The sequence below is a fragment of the Balaenoptera physalus genome, assembly GCF_965194825.1.
Source record: "Balaenoptera physalus genome assembly, chromosome: 8".
NCBI classification, from domain to species: domain Eukaryota; kingdom Metazoa; phylum Chordata; class Mammalia; order Artiodactyla; family Balaenopteridae; genus Balaenoptera; species Balaenoptera physalus.
Window position 1 is genome coordinate 17,408,637 of NC_138887.1, and position 15,247 is coordinate 17,423,883.

General features: G+C 47.6%; 1 protein-coding gene and 1 long non-coding RNA gene across 3 annotated transcripts in view; one reads left to right on the forward strand and one right to left on the reverse strand.

Annotated features, from left to right (window-relative positions):
* CDHR3 (cadherin related family member 3) overlaps positions 1-15,247 on the reverse strand; it is a 75,002-nt gene that overhangs the window by 11,842 nt on the left and 47,913 nt on the right. For both annotated transcript variants that reach the window (XR_014266951.1, XM_082473527.1), the window contains exons 9-14: positions 8,934-9,105; positions 7,581-7,683; positions 6,205-6,303; positions 4,527-4,753; positions 2,061-2,232; positions 264-514 (exon numbers count right to left, since the gene is read on the reverse strand). Coding sequence is in view for 1 of the 2 variants with exons in the window: in XM_082473527.1 (XP_082329653.1) it covers positions 264-514; positions 2,061-2,232; positions 4,527-4,753; positions 6,205-6,303; positions 7,581-7,683; positions 8,934-9,105 (1,024 nt within the window). In the remaining variant the exon portion in view is untranslated. The remainder of the gene's footprint in view (positions 1-263; positions 515-2,060; positions 2,233-4,526; positions 4,754-6,204; positions 6,304-7,580; positions 7,684-8,933; positions 9,106-15,247) is intronic.
* LOC309666300 overlaps positions 1-15,247 on the forward strand; it is a 36,180-nt gene that overhangs the window by 5,387 nt on the left and 15,546 nt on the right. The gene's annotated exons all lie outside the window — the stretch shown is intronic.

Consider the following 15,247-nt stretch of genomic DNA (forward strand, 5'->3'; position numbering starts at 1 on the left):
TGATCTATCACAAGTCTGTGCATATGTGTACCTCCTTCTTTACCAGACTAGGAAAAGTCAGTGGTTCTATAAGCCCAAGGTCTCACCCGGATTTTTTCTACCACCCAGTGACTATTCCAATCCAGCCCATGGTTGGCGTTCCTGGCAACATCCTAACATCTCAACCCTTTTCAGTCCACCCCACATTTCTCCTAGGTCAAGGGGCTCCATCAACATCAATTACAAGGGATGTAACTGGGAAGTCCAGCTCCCAAAACCCTTACCCTGGGGGTTGTGGTGACAATCGTGGTTGGGTGAGGAATGACTCTAATACTCAGCGTCACTGTGCCTGTTTCAACAAGAGCTCCAGCTCTCTTCCTGACGGACAGCAAGTTGTCATCAGTTATGTAGACAAGCAGTTTGTAGTTCCAGATCTTATCAAGCCCACTAGCATAGTCAAAGCGAGTCGCCAGGATCAGGCTTGTAACATTGGACCCGGCGTTGGGAGAGAAGGTGAAATGACCGTTGATGTTGCCTAAATGAGATTTGATGCAAGGATTTTGGGAAAAGGAAGAAAAGAGCGTGAGAAATAAGGGTTAGAAGAAAACTACATTCAGTCTTTTTCTTAAACATCCCACCTCAGGTGTAGACTACTTCTGATGTACCAGGGCTGGGGCAGTGATAGGATATGGGCCTGAACAGCACCAGAGATTTCATGAGTACAGAGAGACTCTTGCTCACAACCAGTGTGGCTGCAACGAAAATGAGAGTAGAAAAGGGCACCAGCCCAGGTGTGCAGGGAGAATGGCCGCCATCGCGCTGAGCATCAGGCAGAGAGCTAGCAATCCTGGTGCGGCCAAGGCTCATCATCAGCATTAACTTGGTAACAATGTGTAACTCACACTCAGACCAATCAGTGGGCGGCAAGAGGGAGGAGGGGGCCACGTCCCTAGCCATGGGCCAAGTTCACTGCACGCCTTTCATGAAACCGGGCTGGTCACGCCCGTGACAGATGTCCCTGGAGTCCCCCAAAAAGGAAGGTGCGCCCTGGGCTGGCAGGGACAGTAGTCCCCATCCCCACCTCCCCAGCGGCTCGTTTGGGGCTGCAGGCTCACAGCTTAGGGAGCCCAGAGCAGAGAGGCTGCCCGCCCAAGCAGCTCTTGCTCATTCCTCCGGTGGCTGCAGACTCACTACCAACTAAAAACCAGCAAATGGACCAGAGGATGATGCAATTTTACTCCCGAGCGACGAAGTGCCCCATAAAGGCCTGAGGGTTCTCAGTATGGATTATTTCCATCTCTGGCCACTGCAGTCTCGAGGTGGGCTCTGCCCCTGGCTTTTGTGACACAGCCTGCTCGAGAGGCTTCCTGCTGCTCCAGTGCCGGCTCTGCCAGCGCTCAGCAGGCGGCGGAGCTGGATTTTTCACTCTCTCACGTGAAACTGCTCCGCTTGTTTGGGTTTAAGTCTCTGGCCTCGGCACTTCATTAGGTGAACTATTTTGGTCTCATTTCCATTGAGCGGTGCTCTTCTTTCTCCCTCCCACAATGGTATATTTTTAGAGAGAGAAAATGAATGGAGCAGAAGGGAATTCCTGAGGACACGTTTCAAAATGCATTTAATCTATTTCATCTATCATTATCCAGGGAGAGGACTGGGATTCCCCTGCCCCCCCCCCTACAAGCTTGCAGGAAAAGAGGTGGGGGAGGAGTTGGACTAAAACAATTTTTTTAAACGACACTAATCTGATTCATGAATCCTACGACAGGCTGGGAATTGGGGGTGGGGGTGGCGGGGTCACCATCAATGGGATTCACTGTTCCTTGGGCCTTTGGGCAGCCAGGTATGGGAGTCTGGGAAGAGTTAGGTGAGAAGGGGAAGCCAAGGGGGGGGGGACTGGGAATTCCAGAACCATTTGACTCCTCATCCCTGGTTTCCTCATTCAAAACACCCCACCCCCTACACACTGTGCCAGATCAGTGTGTGAGCTCATACCCCCACCCCTTCTCCCTAAACAGCTGCTACAGCCTCCAACACCAGGAGCCCTCAGCAAGGGTCCAGGACCACTGACATCAATACCATACCTGGGCCAATGGAGTAACGAAAAGACCTGGGGCTGGAATCAAGGTCAGTACACGTGAGCTTGAAATTGTAAATATTTGTGCCAACTTTCAGATCCACTGGGATGGCCAGGAAGTACGCGTTTGGGGTACAGATTGGTTTTTCATCATTTTCTTCAATGATGTTCACAGTAACCTAGAGCAGCAGGAAAGTGGCCTTACTGAGTAGTTATCATTGAGCCCTTACTGTGTGCCAGGCACTGGGCTATGTGCTTTTTGTGAATTAGTGAGGTTTAACCTCATCCGAGATAGATAATATGTTTATTCCCATTTTACAGATGGGGAAGCTGAGGCTTAGGGAGATTAGGTAATTGACCTAAGGCCATTCAGTTGGTGAGTGGCAGAGCTGGGATTTGAACTTAGGTCTGTCTTACTCCAAGTCCTATGCTGTTAAGTTCTCTACTGTGTGTTGTGTGTTTACATGCACATGTGCATAATATACATAATAATACATTTCCACACCCCCACACACACGCAGCTAAACACATATGCTCATCCCCAGATGATGCTGAGTTGTTTTTCCAGGAACGATGATGGATTTATGGTGACCCTCCTGTGCTTCCTTGCTTGCTGCCCCTGTGAGTTGGAAGTTCTGTCTTTAACTTTGGAAGATCGAACAATGGCTCTCAACCATGGCTCCACTTTGTCTGGCCCTCTCCAGACCAAATGAATTGGACTCCCTGGAGGGTGGGGCCCAGGCCTGATTTTTTTTTTTTTTTTTTCTTCCTTGATTGATTGATTGATTGATTGGCTGCCTTGGGTCTTCGTCGCTGTGCACTGGCTTTCTCTAGTTGCGGCGAGCGGGCTTCTCATTGCAGTGGCTTCTCTTGTTGCAGAGCACAGGCTCTAGGCGCGTGGGCTTCAGTAGTTGTGGCTCGCGGGCTCTAAGCTCAGGCTCAGTAGGTGTGGCGCACGGGCTTAGTTGCTCCGCGGCATGTGGGATCTTCCTGGACCAGGGCTCGAACCCGTGTCCTCTGCATTGGCAGGCAGATTCTTAACCACTGCGCCACCAGGGAAGTCCCCAGGCACGATTTTTATGTTCCCCGCCCGATTCTAATACGCAGCCAGGGTTGAGAACCACTGGGACAGAAGGAGGCGACCTGGCTTAGCCGGGGTCTTATGTGTAACCCGGGATCTCAGCACTGCACTGAGCCGGTGGTGCTGGCCTGCCACAAGCAGGGGCCAGCCTGTTCTCTTTCATCACCGTCTTTTATGCCTGGTGAATTGGAATATGGACTGGGATGCCTGCCAGCACGGAATCATAGAATGTCAGCCCTGAAAGGGACTTATGCGATCATCACCCTTTTTAAAAGCTTATGAATTTTTGAGTCGTATTCATTCTACCTCTGAAATTTGGGGATTTCAGCTATTTCTGAGCCCAGGAATAAATTGAAATGTTCTCTCTAGTTAGCTCCCAAAGTGGACTCCATTCATTCCTCTCAAAAACCCAGGCTAACAAACACGACAATTACCTTCAACTTAACACATCTTTTTCTCAGCTAGCAACGCCAAGCCTTACACATCATTGAAAACATTGTCCCACTAATTCAAAGCAAGTCATCAGGGGAACTGGACTATTCAGGCATTGGGTTATGAGGTGACACTCCTTGTGTGAGAGAGAAATCAGGGTACAAAGATAAGCATTGCTCGGACCCCCTTGGCAAATTGGGATCAAAGTTGAGAAATGAACTCTGTCTCCTGACCCTGAACCAGTCATTCTATCACACAGGGCTGCCTGCCGCTAGCTGAGTTCATTTTGCCTTATGTTTTTTCACTTTACTAACGGGAAAGACCAAGAAATAGTTCCCTCTTTGTGACCATCATATTACCCTCAAATATTCCTAACCACTGGCAGCACAGACCTGTCAAAGCCTGGCTCCTCAAAGTACGGCCATGGACCAGCTGCCTCGGCACCACTTGGAAGCATGTTAGAAATGCAGGTTCTCAGGCCCTACTCAGACCTACTGACTCAGAAATGCATTTAACCAGATTCTCAACATCAGAGGTTACAAAGCAGCATAGCGCTGCGTCAAGCCAGATCATTTTAAGACCTATCCCATCTAGTGTGATGGGGCTCGGGGTAGGAACAGGGTAAAACTACTTGGGGGCGATGCACAGCTACAGCCCACCTCAGCAGCAAGGGGGGATTTAAGGGCAACAGGAGGAAGCTTGTCCCCCAGGGTGGCCATCCATCTCAGCGCTCGTCCCAGTCACCCATAAACGTGGGCTTACAGATGTCAATCTTTATTTCCTGGCACTGCTATGGGTGTCCGATTGTGCTGTCCGGGACACCACTAGCCATTTCTTGTCATGTCTGCAGGAGGTGCCCTATTAAGATCCCTTGTTGCTACGGCCACACCTGGAGGGCGCCAGGGAGACCCGAAGTCAACCACTTGGGCTGGTGTGAATGCACCAAATAGCCCCACTCACAGTGACTGAGCTGCTGTCCTCGCTGTTGGTGGCCTGGATTCTGAGAATATAGATGGGCGTTGTCTCGTAGTCCGCTTTAGTCACCAGCTGGAGTTCTCCCGTTTGGGGATTAATCCAAAATATGTTTGGGTAGTGCTGGCTGGCCCCTCCGGTGGAGATGGAGTACACAGTGCCTCTCTGGGGGAAGTCTTTATCTGTCGCCTGCATCCGTCCAACCCGGGTTCTAGCTGGAAGAATAAAGTACCTGCGATTACTGCTGAAAATAGTATCTGAGATTAGTCCTGCTTTGGGGGTGAGAGGAGGAACCAGGAGCAGACACTCTCAGTGCCATGGGCAGAAAGACTTTTGGGGGCCTCTTTGCTGTTCAAACTCTGTATGTTTTACATCTTTTAAATTCAAATGACGCTAATGACACCCACTAGGAAACTGGCCGTATGATTCAAGCAGTGCTGCGAAGTCTAAAAGACAATTCATACCCTCATATAGACTCCAAGCACACCAATTATTATATGATCCTAACGCTGCAAAGAACATTCACATATACATCTTTTTGCAGCAGTGTTGTCTTTTTTATTTTTCAAATTTTCTATAATGAGCATGGGTTGCTCTTATAAAACAAGATGAAAAACATAATTTTTAAGGGTTTAGCAACAGGATGATTGGAATAATTTTGATTTTTAAATCCTGTTCCATTTTGCTTATTTTGCAAGTCTTGTTGGTGGGCTGCTGGACTTCTGGCTTGCTTGTTTTATAGAAGTTCTTCCTCATAAATTATACTCCTCAAGGGCAGGATCTTCTCTTATTCAACTATATAGAACAGCACTATGTGCTTGACCCAGAGTAGGTGATTAATAATTGTAGCAAGATCTGTGAATTCATAAAAAGCCTATTCCTGTTGCACTTATTATTCACTGGATAAGGCATAAGGAATCGACAGCGTTTTCTTCAGACCCTCTTTTTGCGTTTTGTTTAAAATGTAATGTCAGGAAATGGAGCTCATCATAGAGAGAACGAAGTGAAGAGGAGATTATTTTAGAGGGAGATTGTGGGGTTTGTTTTGTTTGGTTTTGAGTGTAGAAGCATCCACAATCAAAGTCTCAAAGACGGTGGTGAGTTCTGATTATTCTAGAGTTAGCAGTCTCCCCTTCACTGGGAGAGACGGGGAGAAACCCAGCTGGAGTGGGGCGGAGCCTGCAGAAATGGAGGCGGCCTAAAGGGCGGAAAAAGAGGCCTCCAGGGAATCCTTCAAAGGCAGAGAGAAAACATCTTTATTTTGTTTTTAAATGAAAGAAATCTAGAAATGGGAAGCCTTCTCTCTATTTTTAAATGTCAATTCTCTGAGTGAGCTGGATAAAAATCACAGTGGAGACCAAGGGAAAACTTAGGCTGCAGAAAGAGAGGATTAGCCGAATCAGGCACCCAGACAAAGAGGCAATCAGGGGGTTCAGAGACATGCAGTTTAATCAACAGTTTTCCAAATCTGGATTTCACCTGAAGGGCTCCTCCACAGTGAGGAGAATTTAAAAAGAAGTGAGACATGCAGTAAACAGGAATCAGCTGTGAGTCGCTGTGCACAGCACCACCAGGGCCTCTGACAGCGAGCCTCCCTCCGCCCAAGCGCGTCCCGGTGAAGGGGTCTGTCGAGAGCACTGGAGTCTGGGTCTCGTCGGTTACTTACGTGGGCTTAATTCCGACACGGCAAATACGTAGGATGGGCTATCAAAGACAAGAGGAAACTCATTTTCTGGGCTTGTTAGGATATAAATGTAGATATTATCTACAAACGGAAATAGGAAAAAAAATTAAATCACAATACAGGCATCCCTCATTCTGTTGCGTTTTACGTACTGCAGTTTGCAAATATTGTGTCTTTTACAGATCGAACGTTGTGGCAACCCTGTGTTGAGCAAGTCTATCGGCACCATGTTTCCAAGAGCATTTGCTCACTTTGTGTCTCTGTGTCATGTTTTGGTAATTCTTGCAATATTTCAAACGTTTTCCTCATTATTATATTGTTACGGTGATCTGTGATCAGTGATCTTTGATGTTACCGTGGCAAAAAGATTATGACTCGCTGAAGGTTCAGATGATGGTTGGCATGTTTTAGCAATAAAGTATTTTTTAAAATTAATTAATTAATTTAGTTTTTATTTTTGGCTGTGTTGGGTTTTTTCGTTTCTGTGCGAGGGCTTTCTCTAGTTGCGGCAAGTGGGGGCCACTCTTCATCGCGGTGCGCGGGCCTCTCACTATCGCGGCCTCTCTTGTTGTGGAGCACAGGCTCCAGACGCGCAGGCTCAGTAGTTGTGGCTCACGGGCCCAGTTGCTCCGCGGCATGTGGGATCTTTCCAGACCAGGGCTCGAACCCGTGTCCCCTGCATTGGCAGGCAGATTCTCAACCGCTGCACCACCAGGGAAGCCCAGCAATAAAGTATTTTTAATTAAAGTATGTACATTATTTTTTTTAAGACAATGCTATTGCACACTTAACAGATTACAGTATGTAGTGTAAATGTAACTTTTATATGCATTTGGAAACCAAAAAATTCATGTGACTCGCTTTATTGCTTTGTGCCAAGCCAAAGAGTTTGAATGTGAACTTGACAGCTATGGGGAGACACTCAAGGGCTTTCAGCGAGAAGTAATACGGTGGCATTTGCATTTCCTGAAAATCACTGTCAGAAATGTGGTGGATGCGTTGGAGAGGGACAAGACTAAAGGTGGGCAGAAAGACTCTTGAATGTTGTAATTCGGCTCGGAAAGAGGAGGTTCTGCATTAGAGCAATACTAGTGGGATGGAGGCGCGGCGGAGTTGGGGGGAAGGCAGCAGATCCTCGAGATTTTAGTAGGTGACACAGAAGAACGGACTTGGAGACTGATTAACCGTTCTTGGTGAAGGACAGGAGGAGGCTGGGCTGATTCTGAAGTGCTGGGGTTTTGGAAGTCTCCTTTTGAACATAAATACATCCCCAGCCCAAGCCCAAGCATTGCCCAGCACAGTTTAGTCATTGCTACTCAAGGAAGATGCTTCATGAAATAAACCAAAATGATACTTGCTTTTATAGTAAGGAGGGGCAACATCCTGCACCTGGATTATCACAGTGTATTTATTGCCGGCTGCTAGATTACTTGGATTTTCATAATCTAGATCACCAATCAACTAGATTAAAACAGAGAGATCAGATTACACAGAATAAACAATCCTTTTAATTGAACTGACATTTTCATGTACTGTTAGTGGACATGTAAATTGCAAAACCTTTCTGGAAAGCATTTTTTCCCATAGGAGGAGCTTTAAAAAGTTATGTCCATGCCTTTGCTCACTGCTAGAGAACTTATTTGAAAGAATTTATCAGGAGAGAGAATCTGTTTAAAGATGTTCATCAAGCACTATTGGCCAGCATAGGCTCAAGATTTCAGGTTAAGTCAAAGAGAAGCATGATACAGAATCCTACATGCAAGGTTATTTCCGTCATTTAGAATACTTATGCATATACGTATAGACTATACATAAAATCTGTGCATAGGGAAGAAGACAAGAAGGAAATATATCAACATGTTAATAGTGGTTATTACTGAATAGGAGTGCCTTTCTGTGTTTCCTACATTTTCTACAGTGAACATGTATTAATTTCTCAAACAGAAAAAAATAGAAGTTATTTTTAGTTGACAGAATAAAATTGATACGACTTTTTGGGGGATGGGAGGTGGAGAAGGGGGTGTTTGAGAGGATGGCTAGTGGGCTGCTTGCTCTTCTTCCTGAGGCTTTATCTCTGATGCAAAGATCTCCCCCATCAAGACCACCCCCCTGTAAGACCTCCACCTTACCCTGCCCTTCTACCTCTCTCCTCCTTTCCCCCCAACTCTCCAGTGGGAACCTTGTTGTTAAATGTCTCACACAGCTCATTGAGACCTGCCTTTTACTCCCATTCTTTTTCCAATTATGTATTTGCCCCAGTGGAGATGCCCCTCTTTTTTGGGTCTCCAGTGGTTCTACAGTGCGGAATTTAGCAGGACACACTCATGGCCCTGGCCCTGCTGTCTCTCACCTCACACATCTATGGCGAGGAATGAGCACTGAAATAAACAAAAGTGCTTGAGCCCAGAGGGCACTGATATGTGCCTGTGGAAGCATGCTAACGAGGCACGCAGCCTGCAAACCACGAGCTATGCAAGAAAGAATCCAATCCTTAGCACCCCAGGCATAACCATGCATAACAAACAATTCCTGGAACTTGGGTAAAATAAAGAGCAAATGGGGAAAACAGAGTCACTGTTAAGTTTGTCAGTTACAGTCGCTGGGAGAGGGAGTTACTTTGGAAATTTCTCTCTATGGGGCAGCAAAAGCACTATGCATGTTAGACCAACTTCCCCAATGCCCTTTCGATGATGCAGTGACCGTTAACTGACCACGATTTTCCCAGAGCCAGCTGGATCCTGTAAAAATCTGCTGCTGCTGCCCACTCCAGATGGCGTGGTGAAGTTGAATTGGTTGTTTGGTACTTCACTGTCATCATCAAAGCAGAACTTGTTCAGGTCCAGAAGCAACGTCCCCGTGGCTGCTGTCTCAGGCACCATAATGCTGGCGAAAAGACACGATTCAATATTTCCCCCCCAACAAATGGTGACTGAGCATTCCTTCTAACACAGGCCCCAGGCTAGACACACCGGCTTTCATTTCAATTGAAAGCAAGTCCATGGTTAAGGCAGTACCTGCCTAACTGGTGTCCCCACTCTGCCCTTGACTCCTTTCAGAGGATTCTTAACACAGCAGCCAGAGGGATCCTGTGAAAATGTCAGATCACGTCGCTCCTCTGCTCCTAAATCGCAGAGGGCTCCTGATTTCACTCAAAGTCGTAACTCTGATCTACAGCATCTTTCATGACGTGCGCCCACCCCCACCTCCACCCCTTACCTGTCTGAACTCGTCTCCTACTAATTCTTCTTGTTCACTCTCCTTCCACCCTGGCCTCCCTGTGCTCCTGGACCCTCCCCAGGCTCTGGCCTCAGGGCCATTGCACCTACTGTGCAATGCTTTCCCCACAAATGTCCGCACGGCTTGCTCTTTCCCTATCTTTAGTCGCGAATCAAATGGCACCTTCTCAGGAGGCTCCCTGGCTACCCCAACTAAAATGTCAACGCCCCCAGCCCATTGCTCCCTCTCCCCTTCCCCCCTTTAGGTTTAATGCTTGGTGCTTACCATTTTCCAATATACTATACAGTTTACTTACATATCCTGTTTATCACCGGTTTGCCCCCAAGAATGTAAGCTCCACAAGACTGGGGATCTTTATCTGCTTTGTTCTTGGCACGCTCAAGAAATATTTGTTGAGTGAATGAATGAATGGTAGCTTATGGGAGTAGCACAGGAGTGAAGAAGAATATAAGAGAAATAGAAATTCTGCCCCTGCCTGTAGGATTTGATAATCTGGTTGGGGGGGATCGCTGTACCCCTGCACCCCTCCCTCCCCTCCCATGCTTAGAAGACTGGAAATTCCTCCACTTGTGTTCTCATGGCTTCGAAGTCATAGAAGGGCCTCCTGACACCTTAGCATCATTCATTCAATAGAGGCTTATTAAAGGTTGAATTCTGGGTCCCAATCTCAGTTCACTGCAGCGGGGAGGCAAATAGTATGCAAATGAGTAAAGCTGCCCCCAAACTCAGAGCCATCTGGTCAAGCCCAGCGTGAAGTGGGAGACTCTGAGGAAGCATGGTAACACCTCCAGACCCATTAAGGGACTTCACACGTCTCCAGGTTTCAGTTTTTCCATCTATAAGATGGACATGTTGATTAGCTTTTGCTACATAACAAACCAGCCCAAAACCTAGTGGCTTAAAACCACAGACGTTTATTCTTTCTTACAACACTAAGGGTTATCCATTCGCTCTTTTGGTTCCAGCCCAACTTGGCTGGTCTCTCCAGTCACTGGCAGCTCGGTGGGGGCTAGATGCTCCAGGACGGCCTCACTCACAGGTGTGGTGGGAAGGTGGGAGGTCTCTGCTTCATATTACCTCCCATCCTCCAGGAGGCTAGTCTGGGCTCTTCTCATGGAGATCTCAGGCTTCCAAAAGTAGCAAGTCCCAATGCACACACACCTTTCAATCCTCTGCTGCGCCATGTTTGTGAATGTTCCGATGGCCAAAGCAATTCACCTGGTCAAGTCCAGATTCAAGGAGTAGAAAGAGATACCCATCTCTTGATGGGAGGAATGGCAAAATCACACTGCAAAGTGGCTCATGTACAGGCAAAGAGGAATTTGTGTGGCTAGTAGTTTCTTTCTCTTTTTTCTCTCTCTCTCCTTCCTCCCTTCCTCCCTTCCTCCCTTCCTCCCTTTCTCCCTTTCTCTCTTTCTTTCTTTCTTTCCCTACCACAATCATGTTTTGCTTTGGGCAGGATTTCTTACAAAAATATATTGGGGCTGCCAGGAGAATGTGCCTGGAAGACCTACAGCTGCAGGAATAGAATGATCACAGACCCCAGCTGCTCGGCTCTGAAATCCATCATTGTATTTGCAGTGAGGTCGTGTGCCAACGACAGGGCAGGGCAGAGATACTAAGGCAGACTCATTCCTGTCCTGTGACAGCTGACTTTGGCTCCAGGACTCCCCAGTGCCCTAGCCAAGTTCATGGACTGCAGAACAGACTAGAACATTCCCACCCACGCACCCTCCCTCCTTCCTTTTCTCAGGTCAGACTTGCATCACGGTCTGATGACCCTCGCAGCCTAGCCTAGCTCTCTCCCCATCTTCTCCCACAGGCATTTCCACTAATAAAAGCCTCGCACATTTAATCCTGTCTTGGCATCTTGTTCTCGGAGCATCAACACGTGTCTCTAATCCTCTGTACTATCACCTCTCTCTGCAACAGAGTTATGCTGCTTTCTACGTTCCACATCAGCTCTTCATGGCAGCTAAAATGGGCTTAGCAAACATGGAGCCAAGTCTGACGGCAAGGTTGTTTTTGTGCTGCTGAGGGTAACTGGGTTTGCTGTGGGAAAGCGGTCTTTCTCACAGGTGTAACTGAATCTCCACGATGTCTCTGTGTCTCAGCAGGACTGGAGTCCGAGCATTTCCATTCTTGTCTTGGTGGCACGATGTCGTGGTTTTACTCATAAATACTTAGAATAGATACTATTTGTTAAATACCAACTATATGTGGTATCCTACCAAACACTTTAAAAACTCTGTCTCTCATCCCCTCATTGCCTAGAGGTTTGTGTTCTTGTCCCCATTTTACAGATGAAGAAAGATTGGTTCAGGGTAGTTTCAAGACCTGTCCCAGAAAGCTGATGCATCCAGGCACCATCCTCTTGTCAGTGTTAAGAGTCACAGTAAATTTTACTTACGGTTCTATCAATGACTCTCCAGGCCCACAGAGGGTTCAGGGATCTGAGCCTTGATTACAAGTCTGCAGAAGCCGGAAGGTTGCATCACCCAAAGACTCTAGGGTCCTGAAGCCAGACATTTCACGCCCTCCAAAAGAGGCCTTCACACTTGGCCCCTTAGGGCCGCCTGGCATGTTCTTTTCATTTTCCCCCGCCACTTGGTATTTTTCCCCTAAACGCATGACTTGGAAAACCACTCCCCCCCCCATTCATCACTCCCTGCCTCAAAGGCGGGCTGCCCTCACTCCCAGCCATCTGACCACGGTTCCCCCCCCACTTGGAGGTGACAGGCCCAGCCGACGTCCTCTGCCTCTGGCTCACAAACAGCTTGCGAAGCGCTTTCAGCCAAGCGCCTGACAATTTACAACCAGAGCGGCTCTGTCACGGGGCCTTTGATGCCTCCATCAGGGCCTTGGGCTCATTCATCACCAGCCTGGGAAAGCCGCAGGGGCTGTTTCTGTCTCTCGGCCGCCTGAGAGCCTGCGTGGACCCACGGGGATGGCAGCGAACCTGGCACGAAGCCGCCTGCCTCGTGGGATCCACTGGGTGCTTGGTGCCCTCCCAGCCTCTTCTACCTGCTCCCCCAAACTCCGCCGCAGAGACTGTGCCAACAGCCCTGAAGAAAGAGTAAACATTCAGGGACAGGGCTGCCAGAGCCTGTGGCAGCGCCAGTGCTGTCGTTTGGCTTGCTTTTGACCTGCCCGGGTGCTTCCACTCTGGTGTGGTGGGAATGGACAAGATGCTAGGCATGGGAGAGTGGTGGGTGATGCAGGTCAGGGTTTCCCAGCCCCTCCCTGGAGTATGCAAACAAAGCTGGGGTTTGGGAGTAAAAACTCTCACTTTCCGGACTGCAGAGGGAGGAGCCCTTTTGTTGCCCCTCCTCATATCTTGGCTTTTACAGGACGACTGCAAGTTCCTCCCACTGCAAAAGCCCAGAGCCCTCCTGGAACATTGTTTAGAGTTACCTTTAGTAATAAATACAATTAGTTCAGTTACTGGCTGGCGTTGACCTTCAAGGCTAATTTGGAGAGAAGATTATCAAGGGCAGGACTCTGCATGGGCTTGTCTGGACAGTCTAGGATATTCAAAATGTGATTTTACCAGCTAATATGGAATGCAGTTTGTAAACTGTCATCTCACACGTCAGGGGACTCGGGACCACAGGAAGCCACAGTACACACTTACCAGAAATGCACTGAGGGGAGAAAATTGACCAGGAAGGCTGGAGATAGCACAGTCCTCTCCAATCATTGATACCCAGAATTCTTACTCTTCAACCATCTTCCCCCACCTCTTAGGGCAGGAGAATGAAGGGGAAAGCAGGAGGGTCTAGAAGAGCAGGACATGAGGAGAAGAATTTCCCAAGATGCACTGGAGCCACCCAAGGGCACTAGCATAGCTTTAGATTTTCAAAGAAAGTGCAAGAGTGACTCTGTGGATCACCTCTACTCCATCCCAGGGACCAAACTTCTCTTAACAGTGGTGGGTTTGATTTATGCAGAAAATGGTGTGAAAGTCACGGTCCTAACTATCCATGACAACTGTTCTCACCCATCAAACAGACTCTGTTCTTGGGGTTGGGATAGGAGCCTATCACATGGTCAAGGCCATTATTGATTTGATAGAGGCCTCAGCAAGAAGCAGATGGCAAATTAAGATAATTCTGGGAGGGTTTAGTAAAGGGACTGTTACAACGTGTACACACGGTACATGGAAACTTCAAAGGATGGTCTAGGTCTAGGAAGAGTGGGCCTCCCTTTCCACTGCTAGGCCTCAAGGAGCCAGAGGAGGGAGCAGTTCCCGAAACCGGAACCAGGGGCAGAGGGTGCTGTGCGCAGAGGGCGGCCTAATAGGAACTGAGACCTTCAGGAGGTGGAGGGGCTCATGCCGCTGACAGGGAGGGAGCCAGGGGATAAATACCCTGACTTCTCTCTCCCCCTCATTCCAGGGCTTTCCGTGGGCCAACGGGAAGGTGCGGGGCAAGGGAGCAGTTGATTTCCATAGAGGTCAGCCTCCTGGGGCACAGAGCAGGGCTGGGGAGGCTGGGAGCTAGATCTGAAGAGGCAAGTAGGGTATGTCCAGAACAGGGTTTAGCTGTTTTGATGCCAGGCTCAAGGCCACTTGATTCTTAGCGCTATGCTGGGCATGCCAGTGAGGAAAACAGGGGGACATTGAAGAGCATAATAAAGGAGTTTGTATTTCTACTGCTTATCCTAGATCATCTTTGTCTAGGGTCCTTTGTCCTTTGCATGGCCACACTATGTATCGGGTCTATGTCCAGAGTTACCTAGAGCTTAAAAAATGAACTTGCAAAAGCAAAGATAATCTCAGAGGGAGACTCTTTCCCTATTCAGCTTTGCTCCAGACACAGGACACTCTCTCAGTAAGGGTCGCTGCAGAGGTGCCCTCCCCACCCCCAGGAGGAACCACCTTCAGACTCCCAAGAAACTGGAGACTAGCTATTAAGAAACCACAGAGATGAAGCTAACCTGGGGAATTACTCATCTTGTGGCATTGAGACAAAATAGTTAGTGGAAAGACAGTACTGTTTTGCAAGAGTCATATTAACCCAGAATCACAAGGGACTTCACTGATTTTTTTAATTTTTGACTTTTATTTTATTTATTTTTTTATACAGCAGGTTCTTATTAGTCATCAATTTTATACACATCAATTATACATGTCAATCCCAATCGCCCAATTCATCACACCACCACCACCACCCCCCAGCCACTTTCCCCCCTTGGTGTCCATGTGTTTGTTCTCTCCATCTGTGTCTCAATTTCTGCGCTGCAAACCTGTTCATCTGTACTATTTTTCTAGGTTCCACATATATGCGTTAATATACGATATTTGTTTTTCTCTTTCTGACTTACTTCACTCTGTAAGACAGACTCTAGATCCATCCACGTCTCAACAAATGACCCAGTTTCGTTCCTTATTATGGCTGAGTAATATTCCATTGTATATATGTACCACAGCTTCTTTATCCATTCATCTGTCGATGGGCATTTAGGTTGCTTCCATGACCTGGCTATTGTAAATAGTGCTGCAATGAACATTGGGGTGCATGCTTCTTTTTGAATTATGGTTTTCTCTGGGTATATGTCCAGTAGCGGGATTGCTGTATCATATGGTAATTCTATTTTAGTTTTTTAAGGAACCTCCATACTGTTCTCCATAGTGGCTGTATCAATTTACATTCCCACCAACAGTGCAAGAGGGTTCCCTTTTCTCCACACCCTCTCCAGCATTTGTTGTTTGTAGATTTTCTGATGATGCCCATTCTAACTGGTGTGAGGTGATACCTCATTGTAGTTTTGATTTGCATTTCTCTAA